Source organism: Notamacropus eugenii, chromosome 3 (genome assembly GCF_028372415.1).
Source record: "Notamacropus eugenii isolate mMacEug1 chromosome 3, mMacEug1.pri_v2, whole genome shotgun sequence".
In the NCBI taxonomy this organism is placed as follows: domain Eukaryota; kingdom Metazoa; phylum Chordata; class Mammalia; order Diprotodontia; family Macropodidae; genus Notamacropus; species Notamacropus eugenii.
The window spans coordinates 300,765,238-300,792,594 of NC_092874.1; the positions used below are offsets into that span (position 1 = coordinate 300,765,238).

Here is a 27,357-nt window from a genome sequence, read left to right on the forward strand (position 1 = left end):
GATATCAGTAAAGAATATATAGTTTGGAGATGGAGAATCCTGGCTGTGACCGTACTATCTGTGGGATGACCAAGAGGGAGCTGAGATTGAATTATCTCTCAATCAATCCTTCCCAACTCTAGAATCAACCTTCCTTCCTTCCCTCCTCCTTCTTCCCTCCCTCCTTCCTTTCTTTCCTTCCTTCCTTCCTCCCTTCTTTCCTCCCTCCCTTGGATATTTACTGAGTGTCTGTTGTGTGCCAGGCACTTGGCCTGTGTTTATGCCTCCAGTCCCCCGGGTGCTTTCCCTGGCAGCTGTGGCCTTGCTCTCTCATGAACATGCCGTGTCCACCTTCTCCTTCCACAGTGGTGGCCGTACTTCTGTCTAGCACCCCGCTTCTCACACTGCTGCAGAAGACTCTGAGGCTCACGTGGATGGAGCCAGTCCCTGTCTCTGCCCTTCCAGGCCCCTCCACAAAGGAGGCAGCCCTCCTCTGCTCCAGTTGGCTGCTCACGGCCTCTCTCTCTGCTCAGCAGCACCTTGGAGGCTTGGAGGTGAGTCTCTTACCTCGCCTTCCACCTCAACCCCCAGATCATTAGCTATGGGGCTAGAAGGTGAGCCCTGGGAGAGGAGAGGCATCAGGCCTATCTCAGAGGACCAGCCAAGGATAGCACAGGGTCCTAGGAGGGGGGCCTCAGAGGTCCTAGAGTCAAGACGGCTAAGGCCCAGAGAAAGCCAGGGACTGTGGCCTAGGGTCATGTGGGGAGTGGGCACTGAGGCAAGCTTGGGACTATGTCTGGGCCCCAGCCTGTGGGCTATCAAGCACCTACTATGTGCAGATTTGTGGTGCCCAGTAATCCAGGAGGTGCAGAGTCCCTATTTCTGTCTTCAGGGAGCACCAGGATGCCACATATATAAGTCTGATACACAGTCAGTACTTGAAAGGCACTGATTTCATGCAGTGTGGGCATGTGGTCCTGCCTGCAGGCCTCAGACCCCTCTTTAGGCTCAGCTGGAGGGTCTCAGGGGTGGTCTGAGGGCCCCTGAGGGTTGCTGACACCCTTCCAGGGGCTCCTGGAGAGCAAAGTGATTTGCATCATGGTACTAAGACATCATTTGCCTTGTAAAATACTCCTTCCTTTTCCAACTCCATGTCAGTGTGAGGCTGGGTTTTCTTCACGTTACTTCAACCAGAATAACTCATCCCAACAGACTGAAAGCAGAAGCAGAGAGTCCAGTTGACTTCTCTTAAGCTAAATGTTAGAGACCTTGGCAAAAGTCAGTAAAACAACGCAGTGCTTCTCACTGAAACTTGTTTGGAAAATACAGTTATTTTTCATAACAAATGTGATCTATGTATTTTATTTTTCTGTCTCTATTACTTGTTGAATTGAATACAGTGGAATTTTAGGTTTTGACCTCTGAGATAGCCAGCATGCAGTGGTTTCTTTGACACAGTATCACTGAATCTACCGTGCTGTTGTGGAAAATCGGTCAACATGCATTCATTAAGTACTTTGTAGGGGCCAGGCAAGACTTGAACCCAGCTCTTCCGACTCCATCTCCAGAATTCTTCCTGGCAGCACTGAGCATCAGAGGGAAGCTCTGAACCTGGGTCTTCATGATCCCAAGTCCAGTGTTCTCTCCTCTGCCATGCAGCCCTGGTATGATCAGTGGTCCTGGACACTGGGGGCCATAGCCCTATAGCTCTGTGTTTGGGAACCTAGATGAGGAAAGAAGGCTGCCAAGCCTTGGATTAGACTGGACCCTGAGGAGAGAGATGACATACTTTGGAAAGACTGTGGGAAAGCACCTGGGACCTTGAAGGATGGGCCAGTCTAGGGGCCAGAGAGAGGAAGATGCATTGTCAGAGAGGAGGGAAGGATGGTTCACAAGGGAGCACCCAGAGATGGAGGAGGTGGGGGAGGGAGACCTCTCTGGGGCCTCTTCGCCAATTTCTGGATTCTTTCTTGTCGATGTAGGCAGAAGGGAAGGGAGGCAAAGATCTGATCCATGATCCCTGCAGACTTCTCTGGGTTCTCTATGATGCCTGGTCTGGCTTTCCTCCTTTTCTCCTTCCCCCACCTACCTCATGTCCCCCTCCCCCCCATTGGATGGTGAGCCCCTTGAGGACAGGGATGCCCCTGCCCAGGGTCTTGCACATAGGGAGCACTCCCCTTACTCCCTCTTCATAGCTGGGTCATTGATCTCTTCTCTTTGCTCTGAGCAGGTCCACCAGACACTCATAGTGGAGCTGGATAGAGTGCTGCACATCCTCACTTTCAGGAAGAAGAAAGCAGCCTTGTTCTCAGGTGCGAGGTGGGAGGAGGGCGGTGGGGAACAGCCTTCTGTCCTGGGTACTCACAGTAACCAGCTGATGTGGAGGATGTGTGGTCTGGGTGGGTGTCGGTGGAGGTGAGGCTGCTGATCTGGGGGCCTGAGATGGAGGATGGTATTCTCTGTGCAGCCAGCATCCTCAGATTCCTGCGGACAGCTCTGGAACAGAATTTCTCCTCTTCCCTGGTGATGCTGGTCAGCTCAGACTTAGGGCGGTTGCCCTCTCCGGAGGATTCTGCCCTTTCCCCACTGTCCCTTCAGCAGATCCTGTCCCTTGTGGTCAGCCTTCAGAATCTTCTGGTGCAGGTAAGTGCCTGGCGCAAGAGGGACACAAGGCTTCTGTCTCCTGCCCACTGTCGAAGAGCCAGTGAGGCCTTGGGTGATTGGTCTTTCCAAGTCCATCCTTTCCTCTAGTGCTGCTGAGGCAGATCATTGCTCACACTTGATTCTGAGGACTAGAAGGGCCATTAGCAGCCCTCTTTTACAGATGAGTAAACTGAGGCTCTGGAAAGGATCTAGAGCTTTTGATATTATTAAACCCTGGGCATTATCATGAGCAGGAGAGAGTGAGGAGCTCCCCCAGGGTTGAGGGAAGCTTCATTTATTTAACTAATCCAGCAAACATATATTAGGGGCCTTCTGTCAGCAGAGCACTGAGGCCTCTCTAGAGGACACACAGCATTTCAGATAAGCTCATTGGACAGGGGAGACTAAAGGCCTGCTTGTGGTCAACACAGATGAAAGGTCCCCCCCAAGGGGAAGGCCTTGGGAGAAGGGATCCTCAGAAGCCAAGAGCGGAGGGGGAGTGGGAGGTGGGACTGACTTCTGGCATGCCTGCTTGGGCAGAGAGGGCAGTAACAGGGGCCGAGCTGGGCCCACATTGTAGAGGGCCTGGGTCTCCTTGGTAGGGAGTTCCTGAAGATTCTGATTAGAGAAGTGCTATATTAAGCCTTAAGTGAGAGACAGATGGTTTTGGTAGTCCTGTGAAAGACTAGAGGGAGGAGCAAGTGGCAGGAGCTGGCAGGAGCTTGCAACCCATGCCAGGGGCCCTGAGGGCTGAGACTGGTGACCAGCACAGGGAACCTGAAGAATTGAAAGGCAGGCCCGTGAAGTGGGTAAGGAAGGGATCAGAGGGGGAGGGACAAAGGATGCCCCATGGTTTGGGTGAACCCAGTGGTTGAAGAAGATCATTAGGGCTTGTGGGAACTGCAGGTGTCCTTGCTGATAAGCCAGTGACTCAATTTGAGAGCTTAGAAGTAAGTTTCTGCGTCAGGGATGCGTTGGGAATGGAGAAGTGTTATTCACCATCCTCCACAAGCTACTAGAAACAACCAAACATTTCCTCTTTCTTTTTTTTTTTCATTTCCTCTTTCAGCTCCCATCTGCATGTCTCTGCTGCTCTTGGCCCTTGACTTCCTGTTCAAACATGTCCACACCCCAGAGAAAGCTTAATTGGTGGGGCACAAGACAGACTGGCGTGTGGAAGGGGTGTTGGATGTGTTCTGTTCTCAGAGGCCAGAACAAGGAGCGGAGGGGATGTGGAAAAGAGGCAGATCTGGGCTGGAAATCAGGAAAACTTCCCAACAGTGAGAGCTGTCCTAGGGTCCAGGCTGCCTCTGGGGCAGTGGGTTCCTCCTCAAAGGCCTTGAAGCATAGGCTGGAGGACCCTCTGTTCTGGTTGGGGTGGAGCAGCTGACCACTGGGGTCCCTCCCACTTCTCCAGTCCTGTGATCCTGAATCTTGTATGTGCCCAACATACCAGCCTGTTCAGCTACTCTGTCCCCAGGAGAATTTCTTCCAGGAAACTTTCCCTGGCTGCTGATTTGTTTTTGTTTTTGAAATCTTGGGCTCAGTGTCCTGGTCTCTTCCATGCTCAGCCTGTGAAGAGGAGACTTTCGGGGCTCCCTTCACTCTGTCCTTGCCGTTAGGGACATTGTAGAAATGTGGGCAGAGCCTTGGCCTTGGCCACTTGTGGACAGGGTTCACATCCTAGCTCAGGTACTTTAGCATCGCTTGGTGGCCCTGGGCAAGCCAATGAGCAGCTTGGAGCCTTGGTTCTCCTTGTAAAGGTTTTGTGGTGGTTGTTTGGTTGCTTTTCAGTCATGTCTGACTCTTTGTGACTCCATTGAGGTTTTCTTGGCAAAGATACTGGAGTAGTTTGTGTCATAAAATTAGGGGAATAATATTGACATCTTCTACCTCCCAGAGTTGTGCAGAAAAAGTCTTTTGGAAACACAGGTAATTATTATCACTGATGACACTGTCATGACTAGCCCTCTTGGGGGCAATCTCAAAAAGGAGTTTGTCTTCGGGGCAGCAATTAGAGTGAGGGCTGTTGATTGCCTCAATTAGACAGTCTGTCCCCTGGGCCCTGTTCCCTTTCAGGGCCCCTTAACCTGGTTCCCCAGCACAGTCAAGCACTCACCTCCCAGGGCAGCTGTATGGGTGTCCCAGATTGAGAGGTGCTATTGCCTCAGCTTAGCTGGAAACATGTTTGGGGAGACAACGATGACTGTCCCCAGGGTCACCACACTGAGGAAACAATGCACAGTGTTTTTGAACGCATTCTTTCACTCATAAGCATCGAGCTTTCAGACTTCAGACTTTGAGCTTCCAGGACTCTATGAACTGTCATCTCCTTTTGAATGCCTTGCTCCTTGCCCTGTCCCTCTCATGTGGTGCCAGACCACATGCTTGGGTTCCCCCACAATCTTCCTTCTCCACTCCTTCTCGTGTATTTCTAAATATTACTGGAGAAGGCTGCCCAATTGGGCCAATTGAGTCTACCAACAGACATCTGTTATCTTATTTTATCTCCTATCACAATAGGAGTCTTTTCTCAATCTCCCCAGTAGAAGTTCAAACCCTTTTTATCTGATCAAGCCCATTCCACATTTCCTCTTGCCTCTCAGATAGACAGGGTAGAACAGCCACTCAGAGAGAGCTAGGGTTGGGTCATAGGTTCCCAAAGTGGATGATACTGCTCACTGAGGGGTACTGGAAAGTTTCAGGGGGCAGTAGTAGCCTCAGGTACAGTTGGGGGGGCATTGAATAAAAATAAGGAAGTGGTGGAAGCATAAGGAATGAAAAGAAGGTAAAAACATTTTGAAAAACCATTCATACATGTTTCATCTGTTGTGTAACAAAGTTAAAGTCACAGTGATTACATTATTTTCCACATAAACCCACAAAATGCAAGTTATAACCAATCAGTGTTAAAGTCCACTGAGAGGTCTTAATAAGCAAGTGTTGGCAGGTAAGTGTGTAGCAGTTCCATGTGCATGGGTGGGAATATGTGCGTGAGTGATTTATTTACAATATGATACTGTACAGTTACATGATGTGCTATTGCATCATCAAAATTTCAATGAAGGAAAAAACCCAAAAATTCACACTAAATTGTTAAATTTAAGATGTGTCATTTAAATAAATTTATATATTTTAAAAATGATGCCAAAAAATGTTAAAGGGGTAAAAAAAGTAGATTTCCAGGGCTGCACTGAGTAATTTTTTTTAAAGGGGGCAGTAGGCCTAATAAGTTTGGGAACTTCTGGGTTAGGTGATGAGCCTTGTGCTAACTGAGTACCGTGGAGAACTTGCCACTTCTCTCGTGCTTGTACTCAGCAGAGGAGAGCATCAGAATTGCCAGGATGAGTGGGCATGGCCCTATTCCTGAGCCTGCTGATTAAACAGGAGCAGGTTAGTGGTTAGCAGTGCCACGTGATGTTCAGATGTGAAAATAGAGGCTGTCATCAGCTCCTCTGCTATTCCACACCTCAAAACCCCTCTCCATCACTCTCTTTTCTCTTTTTTTTACTCCAGTCTTGGAGGAAGAAGTGATTCCTTTCCTTTCCATGGTCATCCCCTCTACTTTGCCCTTGATTCCACACTTTCCTTTCTTCTCCATACTCTGCCCCTCACCCCGTTGCCCTCTCCATCTATGTCTCTTTCTCTCTCGCTCTGTCTCTCTTTCTCTCGTATTCAATCTTTTCCCATCTGCTGGCTCCTTCTCTTCTACTTAAAAAGAGAACCAGGTTTCCCCTATCCTTAAAACCCTTTCACTCGGCCCTGCCATCCTCATCCCCACAAGCCATTGTTTTATGCCTCTTCTCCCTTTCTTAGCCAGACTCCTGGGAAAAGTCATCCATACTGATTTCCTTCACTTCCTCACCTCCCACTCACATCTCACATCCTAGCAGGCCAGCTTCTTTCTGACCATACAACAGGACTAAAATTGCTATCTCCTAGGTTACCAATGATCTCAACTCCTAAAGCAGATGACCATTTCCTAGTCCCCATTCCAGCTGTCTTCTCAGCAGCTCTGGATACCACCAACTAGCCCCTCCTCCCCATTACCATCTTCTCTCTTGACTTCCATGGCAGTGTTTGTGGTTCTCTTTCTTCTGGTTCTTCATCCACCTCTTACCCCTCACATGGGAGTGTCCCACCAGGTAAAGTCCAGGGCCTTTTTTTCTCTACATAGTTTCTCTTGGTGATTTCTATGGATTCAGTGAGCATATTGTGATCTGAACTCTCTCCTGAATTCCAGTCCCACTTTGCCAGCTATCTCTCTGGTATAACCACCTGGTTATCCCATCAGTGTCCCAACACAACATGCCTAGACCTGAATTTATCTGCCTTTCCCCTAAGCTCTTCCCTCCATCAAAGTTCCATGTTCTGTTGAGGGAACCACAATCCTTACAGCCACTCAGATTTGCAATCTAAGAGTTCTCTTTGGTTCTCCTCTGTTCTTCTGTTGCCAAGTCTATTAATATCATCTCCGCAGCTTCTCTCTCCTTTCACTGCTCAGTTATTTGGAGTCTCTTCCCTTCTTGCTTGGACTGTTGTTTTAGCTGCCAAGGAGCCCCCCTAGCTACTACCTAATTCTGTTCAAAGGAAGGCTCAGGACCCGTGCTCACCCTCATAGTTACGTGCTTTGCCCACTCTCCAGCCAAAGTCTTGGGAAAATACCAAACTTACTTCATTTCCCCTGATCTGTTCTCTTCCGTCCAGATGGCTATGACAGCTCCTCAGGCCGGGGATATGTTCAGTGTGCCTTTGACTGATTGCATTCCTCTGAGACCTTATCCTACCAGAAGCCCCTAACCCTAACCCTAAATGCGCCCAAGTCCCAAGATCTCAGGATAATGGAACCAGCTCTCCCTTGGGAACAAACAGGCGTGCTCTTGTACTGTATGTAGTGTTTCATTTTTTGCACTGAATCAATGAAAGTATTAAAACAGTATAGAATGAAAAAATCTGTCACACATGCCTGCAGCTTCTCCAAACCAATCCAACTTGCAGAGAGTACGTAAGTCAAAAAAGTTCTAAGAAAGGTTCCTCTCGCCATGGGCAAAGAAGTATAGACAATACCACACCTATTCCAGATATTATTTGACCTGTGCCAGAAGGCATGAAGTAAAGACTCAGGGACCCTGGACCCAGAATGTGACTCCATGAGGGAGGTCATGGGCTTGGGCTCTGAGCACAGACAGTGAGGGCCTCCTGGCCGGCTCGTTGCTTCTAAGCTGAAGTACCTCTTGTTGTCTCTTCGAGTCACTGGCTCCTCTTTGGTCCATTCTGATTTCAAGGGATCTGTTGTTTGGGGAAGGTCTTGTGCCTCTTGGGCCAAACTGTTAATTCTCTGTAGTCTGTTTCTTTTCCTTTCCACTTTCCCCCTCCTCCCATTTCTCTTCCATTTCTTTCTCCTAGTGCTCTTATTGACAGATTTGTTTGAAACTCTCTTAAGAAAAATCAAACCTCTTCCTCTCTTCTAAGAATTTTGGTGGAACTTGTGCCCAGGTTGTGTTGTGCTTTGAAGCTCTGCCTGAAGATATTCTGGCCTTCTCCTCCTCAGGGCTTGTCTTGGGCAGTGTTGTTCATGCTGAGGTTCTTTATGGCTTTGTTTGTTTGTTCCTCTACCTTCCAGATTGGGGACTTTATATTAGGGCCAGGCTCCCCCACTTCTGCAGGGAATGTGTGGCTCTGTTCAGTATTGTTCTGTGTTCTCTTGAGTCCTGCTGCTGCTTTCTTAGGGTATTGAGTGTAGTGCTTTTCCAGAACCTCAAGGACAGCTTATCTTGTAGACAGTGTGCTTCAGGCTTTCAGTGTACCCAGAGCATTTTGATCCTGGGTGAAGTCTGAGGTCCACCGCTCCTAGTCTGAGCTTTGCACGTTCCTGATGTGGGTTTGCGTTTGAGTAACACAACCGTGGGCTTGACCTAGTCAGACCTCCAGTAGCCTATCTGCTAGGTGAAAGGCCCTACAGGTTCTGCGTAACAGAACCTGGTCTAGGCTTCCTGCCCTGGTATTCTGCTACAGGCTTCAGATGAAGCTGGTGCTGAATCTGACACCCCATTCTGCTCCCATAGTCAGAGTCACACAGGTGATGCTTGCTTTGGGTCATTAAAGGCTCCTTGCCCTGGACCACCCTGCTGTTCTCCTCTGCTGACACATCCCCAGCATGTGCCACTCTGGATCTAAGCAACAGAACTGCCACTTGGTGCTTGATCCTGCTTCGGGCACGAGGTCAGGGACCTCTTCTTGCTTTGTGCACAGCCTTGGGAAGGCCCTCTGTAGTGCCTGACCTGGAATGTTCCGCATGGTCACTCTGGGCTTGGACTGCCACAGCATCCACTGACCTGTCAAATGATGCATTGTGATTTTTTTCTTGAATTTTCCCATCGGTTCTCAGGCTGGTGCTTTGTCTAGGTTTTTGTGGAGGAGTTGTGGGGGAGAGCCGCACTGAACAGCTTCCTGTTACTTTGCCATCTGGGCTGGTCTTCCCATCTTGTTGCTTCTGGTGCTGGAGGACAGACTGCTGGACCCCACAGCAGGCCCTACTGGGAAACTCCTCTGGTCACCAGCTCGCCCTGGCATCTCCCTGACCTTGAGACCTTTGCCTCAGCTTCGTCCTGCTGGGTCATTTCTGCTTGTCCCCTCCTTCTCCTCCTCCCCCATCTCAGAGCCAAAGTCACCTCCCTACCCAGAAATACAGGAGAGGCAGGTGGTTGGGGGAGTGCTCCATCTGAATAACGGAGTTGGTCTCTAAGGAACTCAAAATCTCTGCCCCAAGCGTCCATATGATTTAGGGTTAGAAAATCTTCCTAATAATACCTGTTTAATTCCCTGCTGGGCACCTTGTGCCCCCAGTACCATTTTAGGGGACTCTGGCACACTCCACAGGAGCCGGAGGGGTCTGAGACCCTTTGATTGATCCTCACTTCAGTCCCTTTTCCCAAATTCCTGCTTTTATTGTGCATTTGTGGCTGGCAGCAAACTTCCCAGGCTTCATGCCATTCCATACCCATCCGCTGTCCTAGTCATGCTCTAGTCTGTCCATGGCCCAGCACTGAGTGCAGCCAGTCTGCCCCTCCCTTGTTCTAGACATGCACCATTGTGATCTGTGTTCAAAGCCTCCCTGCTTGTGGAGCCTGGGTGTGTCCACTTCTGTGGCTTGCTGTCCCTACCCAGAGGGATCCTTTTGGAATCACTCACCTGGCTTGATTTTGCAGGCTGGATCTGGTTGTGTTGACGCTATCCCTGTTACCGCCTCTTTTTTCCTTATCTTGTCACTGAGTATGTCTGGTATCTCTCCATTTGTTCTCCATCTCCCAAGTGGTTCTGCGGAAGCTGGGCTGGGCTGTGCAGATACCCTCCAACTCCTGTTTCTGAAAGGTCTCCCAAGGGAGTGGGGAGCTCGGGGTTCTGAGTGAGTGTTCCCCTGAACTAGGACTCCAAGGAGGGGGCAGCCCCACCCCCTACTTCTGTCCCTGGCACTGAAGGGGGCATTAGCTGCTGGGTCACAAAGGTGACTCCTGCTGAGCTTGGAGTCACCCACCCTCCCTCCCCAGGCTCTTTGTTCAGCAGGCCCCCCCCCCCCCTTATTACCTTCATCTGTTGGACCCTCTCCTTTGAGGTGAAGAAAGTGAGGCACAAGTGACGTTCCTGTGGAAGTCTGTTCCCCCTCTATGAATACAGATTCTGTGTGCTTTCCCAGGGTGCCCACCCCTCTGGGCCAGAGTGCAGGGCTGTGGCCGCACCTTTCTCCATCTCCCAGCAGCTCCTAATACAGGCCCTGTGTGTCAGTGATGGACACTACCAGAGGGGGAGTTTCGGCTCAGCAAGCATTTGGGAGGCCACCAGGGCATATGGACTGAGAGGCAGCCCTCCAGAAGTCATGGAGCATGGCCAGAAAAATGAACCAGCCAGCCCTCCTGCCACCTGCCTGCCTGCCTGCCCCCCTGCCTTGGCTTTGGGACCTTGCTTCAGTTTACCCTGGTCCTCTTCCATCCTGCCAAGGAACTCACTTCAGACAAACCAAGCCAGCTCCTACAAGGTTTGATTAGCTGTAAACATTGAGCACTGACTGTAATGCAGGATCCTGGGCCAGGGCAGTGGAAGAGCCCTAGTTCGGGAGGCAGAGATGATGCCCACAGCACCAGACGGCACGTGCCGAGTGCCCCAAGTGGAGCAGGCCATGAGAGGGAGCCTACAGGGCTCCAAAGGGGAACCTTTCTGGATGAGGGGCTGGGGTGAAGGAAGGCCCTCCAGGGAGACATTTCCCCTCTGCCATGTCATGTAACTTCTCTTCAAGCACTCTTGCTAATGTGTGAATGGGCTGGGCCAGGTCTGTTTGTAGACAGCTCTGATTGTTAGAGAGGGTTCAGATGAGAGACAGTCTGGAGGCCAGGCCAGCCTGGCCTTTATCCAGTCTGGCAGTAGAAGGCGCTGAACATTCATACAAAGACAGGTTTTAGGAAGATGAATCTGATGCCTGGGGATCCGTGTGACTCCTGCAAGTTTGTTCCGTTCTCTGGGCCTCAGTTTCCACATCTGTGAAAGGAAGGAGATGGGCCAGATACTTTTCAAGGTCCCTTGTGATTCTGAATACCCACAAGCACTTCATTCTGAATGTAATGGGGAGCACCCAGCAGGCCCAGCCTTTCCTTTTCATGATAGAGCCCATCCCTGGGCTAGGGGACATTCCTTCTTACAGGCTCATCTCCCTCTCTTCCCCACCTCCTCCACACAAGAGAAAGCACTCAGTAGGAGATGCCCACAGTCTGGGGAGAAGAAGGCGGCAGGGAAGAACATAACTAGGATACAACCCCTGGAGACCTTTGGAAGGGCTAGATTCAGCCAGGAGCCAGGCTCTGGGTATGGGACTGGGCCCAGTGTCCCAAGGAGAGGAGGTGTGTCTCCTGGCCTGGCACCTGGGCAATGCCAGGCTTTTCCTGCTGTGCTCAAGTTGGCACAGGCAGCCCTAGGTCCAGCCCCTGGAGCAGAAATCAGCAGTGGGCACCATGGGGAGAGCCCTGTTGCTTGGTGTCTGTGTGACCTCGGGAGTCACTTGACCTTTTTAGATCATGGTTCCCATTTGGAAAATGGGGAATTGGCCAGAGAACCCATGGAGTCCCTGTGGCTCTGAGCCAGTGAGCCCCAGGTTGCCTTCTGATACCAGGAGCCAGCTGCTTCTGAGGGAGAGGTAGGGTCTTGTCACCTGTGGTTTTCCCAAGTCTGTTGTCATCAACTATGGAGGAAACTGGAAGTTCTGAGCAAGGAAGATTCTAGAAGGGAGGGTTTGCAGGGAAGAGGCAGGCTGAGCTGGGGACATCAGACTGAAAAAGGGGCTTGTCTAAAGTAGAGAGAGCCTAGAAAGCCTGCGGCTCTTCAGACTGTCACAGGAGACACAGGAGACCCCTGGGATAGTAGCAAGGCCTGGCTTGTGCTTCTGGCAGGAAGGACACTTGGATTTTCTGTGTGAGGATGTCTTGGAGACAGTCATAACCATAAAAGGACTGCCCCTGCCCTGCACCCTGCCCAAGGCAAGGCAGGCTTGTGGGCACCCAGTGAAGGAACCTCTTCCTCCCCATGGCTCTGGCCAGGTCGTTCTGGGCACATTTTACGTCTTCATGCAGTTTCCTTTCACCAATTTAATTGGTGTCTACCTAGGTTTGCCCAGTGATCTTCCAAGAAAGGGATGTTGTTGAAGGTGTCTTTCAGAAGCTAAAGGAATTAAAAGTCCTCTTGTCACATGGGCTGGAGAGAGGTCTCGGATAAGCCTAGGAAGAAATCTCTGCAAGTTTGGCACATGTCACCTCTGAGCAGCTTGTCAGGCCAAGACTGCCTTGAAGTGGACCTGCAGCTCAGGCTTTCTTCCCTGGGGAGATCAACCAGGAGCCCAGACCTTTTCCCATCCAGGGGAGCAGCCCCAGGGCAGCTGCCACCTCATGAGTGGTGTCTCCATTGGAGACTGTGGCCCAGCAACCTCTGCTTGTGTTGGAGTAACCAGGGACATGGAAGGGAGAGCCACCTTGACTCTGTTTCTCTAAGGGACTAGAAGCTCTTATGTCACTTGGTCACTGGACGCAGGATTACAAGAAACAATGTCTTCAGCCTGCCTTATTAGAGGGCAGATTAATCGTTAGAGGAGGGTTCCTGGCCCTGAAGGGATGTGAGACACTGGAAAGGTTTCCCTGAGAATCATCTCCCAGGGATACAGGTACAGGCCACACAACTTTCTGCATTTAGAAACCCCTCTAGCAGAGATGTTGGAACAGATCTCAGAGTTGCCCAATCAGAAGAGAGCTCAGGGGCCATCTTCACCAACAAACCCCACCATCTGCCCTTTGCTTAAGTACCTGGAATGCAGCCTGCCCAGGTACATACCAAGGAATTCTATGGAGGAGATAAAAGCATTGAGGAAATGTTTTACCAGCTGTTTCAGGAGACAATGGAAGCCATTGTCGTTCAGTTCTGTCCAACTCTCCATGACTCCATTTGGGGTTTTCTTGGCACAGATCCTAGAGTGATGTGCCATTTTCTTCCCCAGCTCATTTTTCAGAAGAGGAAGCTGAGGCAAGCAAGGTTGAGCCCAGGGTCATACAACTAGTAAGTGTCTGGGGTTGGTTTTGAACTCAGGCCCCTGCTCTATCTATTGTATCACCCAGCTGCCCATGGATACTATTAATGTTCCCCACAATGGAGTTGAGAGGACATCAGTAATTACCCTACCACATGCCTGCTTTCTTGTCTTTATAAAATTTTTACAAGGACATCCTCTGTGCAAATCAAGGATAGCCTGTGTGAATGCCATGTGAATAGCAATGCCAGAAAGGCATCAGAACACAAGGCTCTGCTGTGTTCATAGCTTATTGATTACCAAAAAGCATTTGATTCAGCAGACTCACTGAGGACTGTCTTCCAACTGGGAATCATACAAGACTCCTTGCAGAAAACAGCCACAGGCATCAGCCTGTGCACAAACAATTACCAAGTGGCTGCTTCCATCCTGGGCACTGTGCTAGGCTCTGAGCATACAAAGACAAAGGGGAAAACAGCCCAGCTGTCAAGGAGCTTTGATTCTCAGTTGAGTCTCTGCAGTGACCTCTCTTTAGTGACACCAAGTGAGGCCTAAACTGGGCACCCTACATATGCTCACCAAAGGCAGTCACCACTGTCATCCAGATAGAAGAGAGACTCAGTATAGTTGGCAAACCACCCCAGTCTCCTGCCAAGAAAACCCCAAAGGGGGCCACCAAGGGTCGAATACAACTAAACTGCAACAAGTCCGTGTAGTTGGGGAGGTCCTCCAGACGTCTCTGTCTCCACATGATTTCCTGCTGATTGTATCAAGCCCTCAAGCATGACAGGGTTTTCTCGGTGATAGGCCAGGAGGCCTAAGGGGGAGGTGGGGGTTTGGTCTGTGTAGCACATACCAGTACAATGCAGCTTCGGTGAGGCTAGTTTGCCTGCTCTTTAGTGGCAGTATGGATGGACAGTAATCCATGGGAATATTACAGTCAAAGGAAAAATTCCCCAATGATCGGAAAGTTGGACAAGTAGGGGTTGTTGTAGAGGGCAATTCTACCCAAGATGAGTTGGACTAAATGTCTCCTAAAGGCCCTTCTAATCCTTAGAGTCTGGGAAGGGCCGTTGGAGATTTGACAGATGACGAAGACAATGGTAATGACCCATGGACCCAGAGTTATTTAGGGTGCCAAACAGGCCTAGAACCAAGGCAGCCCGAGTATACACACTCCCCAGTCTGGTGCTCTTGTCCTTACTACACTGCTTCCTTAATTCCTTGGGTGGGAGATAAACTCTTAAGTTCAAAGGCCCCAGCAGAGAGATTCCTGGGAAAAACCAAGCAAGGTTCTATCAAGACAAAACCAACAGCATTTATCTGGGGCCTTCAGGGCCCTAACTACTGGTTTACCTTACCATAGGCCATACCTTCTCTAGCAAATATTTTTAACCCAGGCTTCTGATAGAGTTTCCTTCTTTCCCAAAGGGAACATCATTCTGATTTTATAGTGGAACAGAAAAGTCATTCACTCTGCCCCCAAATAGCTTTACAGGTTGTTTTATTAGGTAAAGCAAAGGATACTCTAGGAAGCCAGAGATCAGATGAAAGTGAGGGATGAATTTCAGAATCAGAGTAATGGGAATCTTCCTTTCTGTGCAGAGTCTGGGGTCCAGTGAGTCAACAGGAACTCAAGGCTCTGCCACTGAGAGATGAAGGCTTCTGGGTTTATACCTACTTAAGGAAGTAGCTAATCAAGTGACTATCCCCAGCTGTCTTTCAAAGTTGCTCTTTTGGAAAAAGGGAGTCAAAATGGAGCAAACCAGTCTGGCCATTTAGCCGTTAACCACAAGCAGACTCTTTGCGCCTCTGTCTTCCAGCTCTTATAGAGCTCTATAAATCAGGGGGGTGTCCTCACCTCTTAGTAATCTTTCTGTGTGTCAGTGTGAGCCCCAGGGTCCTGGACTCATTCAGATTGGAATCTCTTCATCCTGCAATGGCAGCTGAGGATTTGCCTGTTTCCTTTGTTATTTTCAGGACACCATGTTCCTGACTTCAGAGATTTCTGCTCACCAAGCATTTTGTTAAATGCCTACTCTCTTTGAAGTGCTACTATGTTCTAGGTGCTAGGGATATTCCATTATGCTAATGGATCTATGATATCGTCCAGGTAGGCTTGCCCATCCCCTGAAGGTCTTGTTCAGGTCCTCCCTGAGGTGCTGGGGGCCCACCAGGCACTCATCCCTCATTCTTCCTATGTGAACTGACTGAACAATTTTTTTTTTCTAATCATACCCCTAAGGTGGAGAAGATTGAAAGACAAAACCAAAATAGTCCCTGCCCTCCAGGAGTTTATGCGAAGAGGTCTTTTGGCTGGAGCTCCTGGCAAACTCCTTACTATTGTCTCACTGCTATAGGAATCAGGCTCTTTGAGGGCAAAAGCTGATTGTTTCTTGTGTGTGTGTTCCAAGTGCCTACTACAATGTGTGTCCTAGAGGAGACCCGACTTATAACAGGGACTTCATGAATGCCTGTTGATTGGTTAACTCACAGTTAGTGAAACATGGTGGGGTATGATTGGTAAAATGCTGAACTTGGTGTCAGGAGACCTGCCTCACTTATTATCTATAAGACCATGGGCAAGTCACATCCTCTCAGAGTCTCAATTTTCCTCATCTGTAAAATGAAAACAATTATTCTTACACTTACTTTATAGGGTTGTTGTGAAGGAGACATTTTGTAAACCTCAAAGTTCTATGTAAATGTATATTATTAGAACGTCTCCCCTTGGGTTTTACTTGCCCAACTCCTCCTGCCACTGACAGGTTGGGGCCCCAGAGGGTGGCTGTTCCTAGGGATGACACTTTCAGAGCTCTCCCCTGAAACTAGCTCATGAGCCTCCACCGTTGTGCTTTTTCTTCGTCAGTCAGTGGATTCAGTTATTTGGCAGAACCCTGAGAGCACTCAAATGGCATGGCAGGGGCAGCAGTGACAAGGAATTTCTTCTCAACATGAGGGATACCCTCTCTTGCAAGTATACTCAGAGAACTGGAGGGGGGATAGCCTTGCCATTTAGTCTATTGCTCAACTAGTGTCTCCAGCTGCCTTTCACACATCTTGAATTGGAGCTTAAGTTCAATATGTCCAAAATAGAACTCGTTACCTTTCCCTCTAAATCTTTCCCACTCCTACTTTCCTTATTAACTATTATGGAGAATGGCACCATCCTCCCATCCCTCAGGCTCCCACCCTTGGAGTCAACTTGGGCTCCTCACGCTCTCTCACTCCCCCATGTCCAAGCTGTTGCCAAAGCCTGTTGATTTCCCCTCTTCAGCATCTCTTGAATACACCCCCATCTTTCCTGACACTGCCCTTGCCCTTGCCCTATGGCAGGCCTCATCACTGCATGCTTAGATTATTGCAGTAGCTAGTGGTGGCAGGGTGGGGTCTGCCTGCCTGGACCCTCCTTACTCTAATCCATCCTTCATTCAGCTGCCAAAGTGATCTTCCTAAAACACAGGTCTGATCATGTCACACATACCCTCTCCCTAACTTAATAAACTTCATTGGCTCCCTCCCACCTCCAAAAGCTCTGTTTGGCATTCAAAGCCTTTCATAACCTAGCCACCTTCTACCCTTTCAGTCTTCTCACATCTTGCTCTCCTACATGCATTCTTTGATCCAGTGACATTGGCCTCCTTGTCTTCTGCAAACAAGGCACTCCTCTTGGTTTTCGGTGTTTCCTCTGGCTGTCCTCCGTGCAAATCTCACATTGTATGGGAAGCCTTCCACAGCCCCTCTTAATGCTGCTAATGATTTCCTGTTTATCATGTATAAAGCTTGCTCTGTCTATATTTGTTTGCAGTCATCTCTAGACTCTGAGCTCCTTGCAGGCAGGGCCTGTCTTTTGCCTCTTTTTGTACCCCCAGGGTTTAGCCCAGTACCTGTCACCCTGTCACATAGTAGGTGTTTAATAAATGTTGATTGATTAGGCTGGGCTGACTCTTTGCAGGGTTAGCTCTTTTCAGGATAGTATCTCTGCTGAAAACACTGGCACCTCAGCTGGGCTTCTAATCTCTCTAATCCATAGAGACCATTCTGCTTCTAGGCCAGATGAGGCATTTGGGGGCTGCCCTACTACTACTGACCTGGATCAGAGGGATTGTTCTGCCTCTGGGACCAGCAGCTCTGCTTGGCAGGTAGATCCAGTGATTGCTCTTCAAGGGCAGTAATGGTCTTTTTTTTTTTCTCTTTTCTCCCTCTGTCTTCTGTTACTGTCAGGGCTAGAAGGTACCGATCTTTCTTTAGCTAAAGTATTAGCTCACAAAATGCAAAAGCTTCTTTCTTTTGATGCCATTAAATCTTTAGCTTTGAAGTCATTTGTCACCTGGAGGCCAGAGGTATGGGAAGGCTAGCCTCTCCAAGGTCACTTCCGTCTTTAAGGCATTGGATGTTGGGTTAGGTTGATTGGTTTCAATTCAGCCATTTTCACTTCTTATGGGAATGTTACCTAGATGCACAAGTGGCTAGGGATAAAAGTATGCCTGGAGTCTGTGACCTAGAGGTGTGTTTATCATCTCACTGGCCTCTTCTGGTGCACTTAACCCTTTCCAGGGTGGAGAATGTCTATTTTGCATCAGTATTAGAGTTAGGAAAGCTTTTGCCTTTACTTTAGTCTCATCTTTTAGCCTCTGAAGATCTTCAGCTTTTGCTGAAGTCTTACTGGGACATGGATCACACCATGAGTTTTGAAAGCAACTCTTTCATGTGAAACATGACAGAGGGAATCCATTCAGCATGGAGGCCAGGTTGAGGAAATATTTCCTATGAATGGAGAAGTCCTTCAGATGCTGCTGGATGACATTATGTTGATCACATCAAGCCCCAAGACACAAAGTTCCATCAAATAACTGTTTAACAGAATGAGAAGTCAGCACAAAGAAGACAGCCAGAGAGCACTGGCATTGGTGATGTCAGGAAAAATTGAGGAATGCCTCCCACATGTTGAGCAATCCCTGGGGATGGGGGATGGGGTAGGATTAGGAGATCATGGACAGGAGTTGAACTGGATGGGCAGGCATAGACAGGGTTTGATCTTCTTCACTGGAAGGATCTCCTGAATTGGCAAACCATGGATTGATTGGAGGATTCTGAGCATCCCCGTCTCTTCCACTGTGTTTCAGCCAGACTGGACTCTTAGCTTTTCCCTTGTCTCTCTGCATCCAAGCTTTCTTGCTGAGCATTTCTCATATGTGGAACACAACAGCCCCATCATATGTCTGCTGGTTATAATGATAACTTACGTTTACCCAGTGTTTAAAGATCGACAGGCACTTTCTTTTCAAGTCAGGTAATGCCAACATGATTACTCCCATTTTACAGATGATGAAATAGGCCCAGAGAAGGGTAGTGACTGGATAAAGATCACACAGCTAGTGAGAAGCAGAACTAGGATTTATTGAAATCCAGGTCTTCAAATTGTAAGCTAAATGCAATGCCTTCCAGATTTTCAAAAAGGGGGAAAGAGTGGATTCTGCACACCACAGGCCAATTAGGTTGACTTGAATTGCTAATGAAATTCAGAATATATCATTCAAGAGATGGTTGGTAACTATCTAGAAAAGGCAGCAACAATTCTAAAACCTAGAATGCCTCCATCGAGAATAGTCAGATTAGATGAGTCTTGTCCTTTTGGACAAGCTCACTAGACTGACAGATTAGGGGATTGCTATAGACAGAGTTTACCTGGATTTTTGAGAAACTTTTGACTGAATCTTTCATGCTCTTTTTGTGGACGAGATGTTGGTATGGGGACTAGATAACTATATGGTGAGGTGGACTCAGGACTGGTTGGATGGTCTATTGGAAGAAGGTCTCCTGTAGAGTTGTCCAGGATACTACGCTTGACCTGTGCTGGTTCTCATTTCTAATGGTAACTTGGATAAAGTCTTAGATGGTGTGCTTGGCAAACTTGCACATAACATAGAGTTTGGAGGGATAGTTAGTACTTTGGATAATAGAGTCAGGAGCCTAGCAGGTATTGACAGGTTAAAACACTGGGCTGAGTCTAATAAGATGAAATTTAATTGGAATAAATGTAGTCTTACACTTGGGTTAAAAAAATTCAACTTCAGAAATACAATTTGGGAGAGGCATAAGTAGACAGTTGTCCTAACCACTGGATGAAGAGCTAGGGTTTTCAGCAGAGGGCAAGCTCAGTGTGATTCTAGAGGCTAAGTGTCTGACATGAGGGGTGTAGAGACGATTTTAAAAATGATTATTTGTTTCCCTTTAACATTCATTTTTCTAAATTTGGAGTTCCAGATTTTCTTCATCCCCCAACTCCTCCCCCAAAGTTTTACTGGGGCCTTTTTAGCCACCTTAGTCATTACTGGAAGAAAATCCCCTGCCCCCTCCAGACTGAACCTTTCCTTATGACGATAAAAACCATTAAGTGGAAGCATCTGATTGGGTGTCTGCATCTGACTTCCTGCCCTGTGAGGAAGGAGGCGGATTTCAGGACCTTTGGTGTAGTTTCCGTGGCGCAGAGTTTAGTGTTATTTCAGCCGTCCTTTCACTTATGTTGAGATGGATGACAGTACCTTGTCCTCTTGTTTCTGCATATTTCACCCTGGGTCTATTCACACAAGCCTTCTCAAACTTCTCCAAATTCCCATATTTGTCATATCTTACTGCACAATCATATTCATTTGTCTTAATTTGGGGAGTCGTTCCCCTCCTGATGGCACTCACTTTGTTTCCAGATCTTTGCCATCACAGAGAGGGCAGTTGGGAAATTTTGGGTCCATGGTGGATCCTAAAGGTAGAGATGCTTTAGTCACATTCCTTGCAAAATTCTGAATTGAAATCCAGGACAGTCAGAGCAGCTCATAGCTCCAGAGGCTAACTCACAGCCCCTCCAATGTGAATGTTTCTATTTTTGTAACCACAGCCAATCTGAATCCTTCCAGTTTAGGTTTACATTTTGTGTACTTTTATACAGCCTTCTTTCAAATGGTCATTTATTGTTTGTAATTCTTTTAAAATCTCTTGGGTCATCTCCTTCGACCACTTAATTTTGCATCAGATTCATTCACTCAGTAAACATTTATTAAGCACTTGGGTGCCAGGTACTGTACTCAGCCCTGGGGATACAAAAAGAAGCGAAAGACGAAAGACGGTGGAGCCCTGCCCTCAAGTAGCTCACAGTCCAATGGCAGAGACAATACACAAGCAAGTACATACGAGGCATTCTGTAGATAGGAAAAACAGGAAATAATGAAGAGGGAAGGCTTTGCCTCTTGTCAGAATCCTCCCTCCCTCCCTCCCTCCCTCCCTTCCTCCCTTCCTCCCTTCCTCCCATGCCAAGTCTCCCTGAAATCTTTTTGGATCCTCCCAGACAGAAGTGGTCTTGCCCAGTTCCTTGTATTGTTACTTCTGTGACATGGTCTCCAGGCCCTCAACCCTCCTGGTTGCCTTTCTCTGGACATTGTTATCCTCAGGGCCCGGAACCAGGCCCAGAACTTCAGATGAGCGCTGACAAAAGTAGAGGACCACGGGACTCCTACGTCCCCCTTCTCAGAAGCCTTGCAGCCCAAGATTGCATATAAACTTGGCCAAGGCCATAGACCCAAGTCTCTAGGCCCACAACGAGAGTGTCCACAGGACTTCCAACCCTCTGCCTTCCATATCTACCCCCTTCTCATCTCCCTACCATGCACTGCCTGTTCTGTATGGATGTGGCTGTTCTAGATGCCCAGAAGTCTTGGGATATCCACAGTCCCCTCCACCTGTCCTGGAGGTCACTGACCAGAGCCCTCACACAGACCACTCTCTCTCTATTCCAGAAGGACCTGCTGCTGTCACAGGCTGTGGTTGGCTGCCTGGAGGCCCTGGTGGACTTCCTGCAAGCCAGGAGCCCGGATGTAGGTAAAGCCCCTTTGCCCTCTGCCCATCCCCTAGGCCTCTGGGATCAGGACACAGTGATGGCCAAGACTAGTGCTAGACAGCGATTTCAGCTAGACTGCACTGAAGGCCTGTGTCCCTGAAGACAGCTGATTTCCCTTGATTTTGATCCTTTTCTCTTTTGTTCTGTTTTATCCCTTCCTCACCATTGCCCCTTCCCTCTCCCATGCCCTGTTCCTCTCATTGCTGTGAGTGGGTTTGGACTGTCTGCCCTGCCTATGAAACTAATCACCTGCAATTAAGGGGGTGCTGGAAAGAAACAGACGGCAAGACCAGAGGACCTTAAAGGTCTTCTAATAGGGGGAGGGTAGTGTCTGAACCTGTGGTTTCATCATTGTGCCCTGCCTTCTGAGAGTGTCATCAGGGACACTGAGAGGGGCACTTTTCTGGATCATGGATCATAGACCCAGAGCTTCTTGGGGCCTCAGCCCATCTCATCCAACCCCCTTATTTTTCAGAGGAGGAAACAGGCCTAGAGAGACCTAGCCTTCTAGACTTTTGACCTTGCTCTGGCCCTGTCCAAATGGCCTTCTGGCCATCTTTACCACCATCTTTACCTCCAGTCTTTGTACACATTGTCCTCCGGGCCTGGTGGGTCTTCCCTGCTCCCCTCTCAAGCCAGCCCCCTCCCCCTCTTACCACCTTCCATGAATACCACAGGGTCCCTCCCCAGGGCTCCTGGAGGACCAACACTGACTTTTACCTTTGCTCTCCTAGCCTCAGCTTCCAGTATAGTCCTGGCACAATGCTGGCCCTTAATCAGTTCTCGAGGGTAGTTTTAAATCTTATAATCTACAATCATGATAGCCTTTGAGCCTCACAGCAACTGTGTGAGGTGGGTTCTCCCAGTGTTACGGCAAGAGGAAAGGCCGCCCATCTAGTGGGTGTCAGGACATTCCAGCCCTGTGTCCCGGCCTCTTTGAATGTGTCCTAGTCACCCAGGGCCAGATGATAGAGGCGATTTCTGCTCATCTCCTGGGTAATCCCCACAAACAGGGAAAGGGTCTGCCCTGTGCTTAGGGTGGTAGGCTTGGTATGTTGCTTCCTGCAGCCCTGCATGTGGCCGCCCAGCCCTGGAATCGATTCTTGCTGTTCACCCTTTTGGATGCTGGAGACAATTCCTTCCTCAGCCCTGAGATCCTAAGACTCATGACCCTGGTGAGTGCAGAAAGGAGCAGCCTGAGGGCCCCAGGACATGGGGCATCCTGGCCACCTGTGGGGACTGACCCTGTTTGTCTGCAGCAGGAGGCAGGTTAACTCTCTCTTCCTCCCCTCGGTGGCCCAGTGCTCTCTTCCTCCACAGCTGAGGTTCTCAACCTTTTTGTGCCATGGACACCCTGGGTAGTCTGATGAAACCTACGAATATTTTTTTAAATTCATAATCAAAGGAAATTCTAAATTTCAGTTAGAAGTTAGTGAAAATAAAAATGTAATTTCTTTCTGTCCAAATTCATGGACCCCTTAATTGGGAGGACTCCAGTTAAAAACTCCAGACTCTATAGTTTGGGGGTAGGGTGAGCCCAGCTAGCCAAGAGAAGGGGGAGAAAGGTCTGGGGGAACCATGGAGGTATGGGGTGATGACTCCATTCCTGGCACCCTGGGAGCTTAGCTGCAAAACCATTCAGATATTTGGTTCCAAGAATGGGTTCTGTCTGTGGCCTCCTCAGTCCAGGGCAGAGGGGGTGAAGGGCACTAGGCTGAGAACACAGTTGTGGACATCTGCCTCCTCAGCACTTCTGGGATGGCCAGGGGTCCTGGAGGACTGTCAAACCAGATATGTGATCTCTGCCTTGTCTGGGAGAATCAGGTGCCACACACGTTACTGTAACACATAAACATAACACATAAACACAGGTGACACATGCGTGATGGGGGACCTGTTGGAAGGAGGGGGATGGTCAGTGTCTGTGGGGCTGAAGGGATGATGGAACTGCCCTCCCTTCCTGCCTCCAGGGCAACTTTGGGAGCAAAGGCCTTCCTGCCTTATTAGCATTTACCATGTGGGGTCCCTGCCCCCAGGCTGACCAGAGATGCCCACTGGCTGGCCAAGCCATACTCACTTGAAGGTGTTTGGGGCTTTCTTTCTGGCACAGTTTGTGAGGTTCTGGAGGAGCGGCATTCTCTCCCAGGATGACATTGGGCATGTTCTACAAGAGACGGCCAAGGTCAACTTGTCTGAGCTCCCAACAACCACGCTCCAGGCTCTGTCCTGCTTCCTCCAGCAGGTATGACAGGGTGGGAATTTCCTAGAGAGGAAAGGGCCAGCCAAGAGTGTGGGGGAGGGTGGGAAGGCACTGAGAGGACAGGGCAGCCACAGCTCATGACTCAGCTGCCTAAAGTCAGCAGGGTGAGGATGGAGGGACAGGTGTCCTGGGAGGAAGGATGGGGGTCTCTGCAGAGACTGGAAAAGTAGGTGTGGAGTGGGACGAGGTCTGACCAGGGTACTGCCAGAGTGTGTGTGTATGTATATGTCTGTGTGTATGTGTGACTCTGTGTATGTGACTGTGTGTATATATGCTCATGTCTGTGTGTGTGACTATGTATATATGACTGTGTGTCTGTGACTGTGTGTATGTGTGCATGCATGCACATGTCTGCGTGTTTCTGTGTGTTTATGTGCGTGGCTGCCTTTTGCCAGTCTGTAACAGGAATGACAGATCCTCCACGTTCTAAGCCTCCCCTCCTGTGGCAGCACTGACTGGCCCCAGGAGGGCATTGGAGGCAGGCAGAGGAGCCCCCCCACACCCCTCTCCGTGAGCTGTATTCTCTATGTGGCCTCCCCAGTACTGCTGTGTCCCTCAGGGCCAGTCACCCGCTCTAGCCAGTGAGCTGTACAGCTCTTCAGACCCAGCTCACAAGGCAGGTACGGGGCTCAAGAGGCAGGGCCAGCTCCATTCTCTGTAACACTTTCTGTGCTCTCCTTCATGGGTATCTGTTCTCTTTTTTAGCATCTTTCTCTCACTGCATGGAAGGAGCAGATCCAGCATCCCAGAGAGCTGTGGCATGAGGTTTCAGGGCTGGGATGAGGAGGGAGCTCTGGAGAAGGAGATGCCCATCTGTTGGCTTGTCCTCCTCCCTCTCAGGTCCAGAGTACAGGCCTTCTATCTAATGCAGTCCTGTCTACGACCATTCAGACCTTGCTGGAGACTCTCTCAGAAAGAAATTCTACCCTGCCACCCCAGCTGGATTTGGTGTATCCTTTTCTGCAGTAGGAGGGGGCTGGACCTAGGCTCCTTTTCCCAGAGGGCCCTCAATTTATAGGGAGACCCCTGATTTGAGGCTGGCAAATCCAGGCCAAGCCAGAGCACCCTGAGTTCTAGACCCAACATAGGTGGATAAGGTCTGTGATGCCAAGGCCAGGAGAAGCCAGAACTAGGGTGCAGAAGATTTCTATGTGTAAGGAGCAAAGTAAGATCAGTATCTCCCCATGCGTCACTGAGGTATCAGTGAGGATCGATTAGGACTTCCTCCCTCATCCCTAGGAAATGGATAGAACCATCCAATCCTGTGCCCTCCCAGAACACAGAGCTCCTCCCTCAGACTCTGGAGAGCTGTCCACAAGAACATTTGGTCCAAAATGCTGCCTTTAGCTACCTTTAGTTAGGTCTCACTTGCTGTGGAGTAGGACCCACATGTTTTGCTCAGCCCCAAAGGGCAGAAGCAGGAATGGGGGGCTTGGGGGTGCAGGTTTCAGTCCAATAGAAGGAAGACCATTCCTGGGGGTCAGAGCTATCCCTGGGTGGGCAGGCTGCCCTCAGAGGTGGCTGCTTCCCTTCCTGTGCTCCCAGGTTTCCAAGGAGAGGTCGGTGGCCAACTCTCAGGAACATTGTCCAGAGGATTCGTGGACTAGATGCTTAGGGGTCCCTTCTGATTTTGCCCAAAAGGAAGATGCTGGGGAGCTCCTCCAGACCTTCCTGGGCAGTCTGTGCCTCACCCCCACCAGGCCCCTTAGCTAGAGGCAGATCTCCTGCCCCCAGGCCTATTCTTGTGGTTGTCCTCTCATGCCCATGCTATCAGATGTCTTGGAGGGGTGGCAGTATCCTTTTCCCACATCCGAGACTGAGCCAACGCCAAGGATCCAGCACCAGGTGCAGGGAGCAGAGGGCAGCATTCACATCTTGGGTACCTGCTTGTGCTGTTATTTGATGGCAACAAGGAAATAAAAATGAGACATTCTGTTCTTCTCCCATGGCCTCTCTGATTCTTTGGGATGGAGAGAGAGCAGCACCATGGCTCTGAGAAGTTCCACCAGGCTTTCTGAATTCCCTGCTTGGCTGGGTTCTGAGCCTGGCAGGTCAGGGAAGGCCTGATACCATGGGTCTAGATTTCATCAAGGCACAGCACACAGTGTTCCCCAATCTCTTTCCAGAGAGGACACAAGGCTGTTTGGTGTCTGAGGTTATAGGATTGCAGATTTAGGCCTGGAAGGGATCCAGCCTCCTCACAGAGCTGAGGGGTCCTGCCTCAAGTTGTCTTCAGCCCTCTGGTTGGATACCCCAATGGAGCTGTTGAGTAATGGACCCATAGCAACTTCTGGGATATGTCCTCGGGCAGTGTCCTTGGACCTGTTTGCAGCCCACTTGCTTATCCAGCTGTGGCCAACCCAAATCTAGGAGCTAGAGCTAATACTGAGAATGCCATAGACTGGATTAAAACCATCCTGGTGGGTGCTGTCTTGAGTCTCTGTGGGAGTGCTTTCAGGGATGGTCCTTGGCACTGGGGCTTTGGGGCGCAGACTAGGAGGATGAGGAGGGCACCAGAGATCCTTGACAGGAGGAAGGGGCCTGAAGGGCTGATCATCCAACCCCATCATTTCACACAACTGGAAACTAAGGCCCAGCCTGGGGAAGGGACTTGCCCAATATTGCAGAGCCAGCACTGTATTGATTACTCTGTGCTGCCTGCCAAACTTTGGCTCAACTCAGGAGATGGTAGCTGGGATGGATGGAGAGCCTGAAACATTTGTGAAGACTAGTTCTTCCTCGCCCAGGAGCTTCTGTTGCAGCTAATAGCATGCCAAGAAAACAACGTAGTTCCTACATGAAGTCCATTGTCCCACTGTGTTGGGTGATTCTAGCCAGACTGAAATATTGCCGCAGATTCTACAGCCCACTTTAGCAGGACCTAATGCAGTTATCAGTTGTTCCTAGGAGGGGGACCAGGGTGATGATGGGTCTGGAAGCAGAGAGATAGCAGGGGATGATGGGAGCAGTCCCCAGCTCTGAGATTCTGGACAGGTCACTTTGGCTTCCTTCTGCCTCATTTTCTTCATCTGTAAAATGGGCATAATAATATGCACACCACCTACCTCACAGGTTTCCCCCTGAAAGTACTCTGGAAATGGGAGTCCTTGCACTTCCTGGATGAGAAAAGTCAGCTTGAAGCAGGGACTCAGAGTCTGAAGTGACTGACAACTCCAGATACTCAGATGCCTGTTGGGCGGAGAGATGCTTCAGATGGAGACTAGTGGGAGCTGACAAGAAAAAAGACTTTTAGCTCGTCATAAGGAATAAAAGTGCTCAGAGGGAGGATGGGTTGCCTGGGAAAAAACAAAGATGGTGGTTCTTTCCTTGGACATACAAGCCATTAATCAGTAAATATCCATGAGGTGCCTATGGTGTGCCAGATGCTGTGGTGAGTTTTTCTTGTCAGAGGATTCCAGACTGGACTAAACCATGAAGGCCCCTGGTGTCTGAGCCCACAGCCTCCCTGGCAGGGAGGAGGCAGGAGGGAGGATGGCCGACCCTGCCCAGGGCACTTTAGCTCTCTCACTGTGGGCTGGAGGTGGGCAGCACAACCCAGCCCCTGAGATTTTGAAACTCCAAAGAGCTGGGCACTGACTTGGCTTGGTCTTTGCCTTAGGACTCTCCTTGGTACTGATGTGGCCTCCCCTTCCTTTCTCCTCAGGCAGGAACCAAGCCTGCCCCCTACCCAGGTGTTGTCCAGTCCTGTCTGAAGCGTGGCCTGTGATTAGGCAGGCTGCCAGCCTAAGAGGCAGAGGCCAGGTCACATTCCCATGGCAGAATTTGTCCACAGGGAGAGCACAGAATAATGCCTGAGTATGCACAGTTGGACAGCTGGATTCAGCAGTGAAAGTTGGGGCCAAGGGGAACCCGCCCACTGCTGCTGACTTTCATGGTGTCACCAAAGAGTCAGCCTCCAGCCATTCAGACCCTGGTTTACCTTCTGTTTTCAGCATGAGTCCCTTCCCCCTGAGTCAGGACTACAGGCCTCTCTTACAACTTTGGTAGCACTGACCCCAAGCCTAG

The 27,357-nt window shown here is 49.6% G+C and overlaps 1 protein-coding gene across 9 annotated transcripts in view; it reads left to right on the forward strand.

Annotated features, from left to right (window-relative positions):
* Positions 1–25,272, forward strand: part of MEI1 (meiotic double-stranded break formation protein 1) — an 86,844-nt gene extending 61,572 nt beyond the window's left edge. For 6 of the 9 annotated variants that reach the window (XM_072656288.1, XM_072596272.1, XM_072596271.1 and 3 more), the window contains 8 exons: positions 346–533; positions 2,210–2,291; positions 2,447–2,622; positions 20,971–21,052; positions 22,140–22,246; positions 23,182–23,313; positions 24,172–24,281; positions 25,106–25,272. In XM_072656288.1, the coding sequence (XP_072512389.1) occupies positions 346–533; positions 2,210–2,291; positions 2,447–2,622; positions 20,971–21,052; positions 22,140–22,246; positions 23,182–23,313; positions 24,172–24,281; positions 25,106–25,151 (923 nt within the window). In that variant the 3' untranslated portion in view covers positions 25,152–25,272. Of the gene's footprint in view, positions 1–345; positions 534–2,209; positions 2,292–2,446; positions 2,623–20,970; positions 21,053–22,139; positions 22,247–23,181; positions 23,314–24,036; positions 24,282–25,105 lie in introns of those variants that run through there. The other 3 variants (XR_011964268.1, XR_011964269.1, XM_072596275.1) reach the window with 3 other exon arrangements.
* Positions 25,273–27,357: the final 2,085 nt, after the last annotated feature.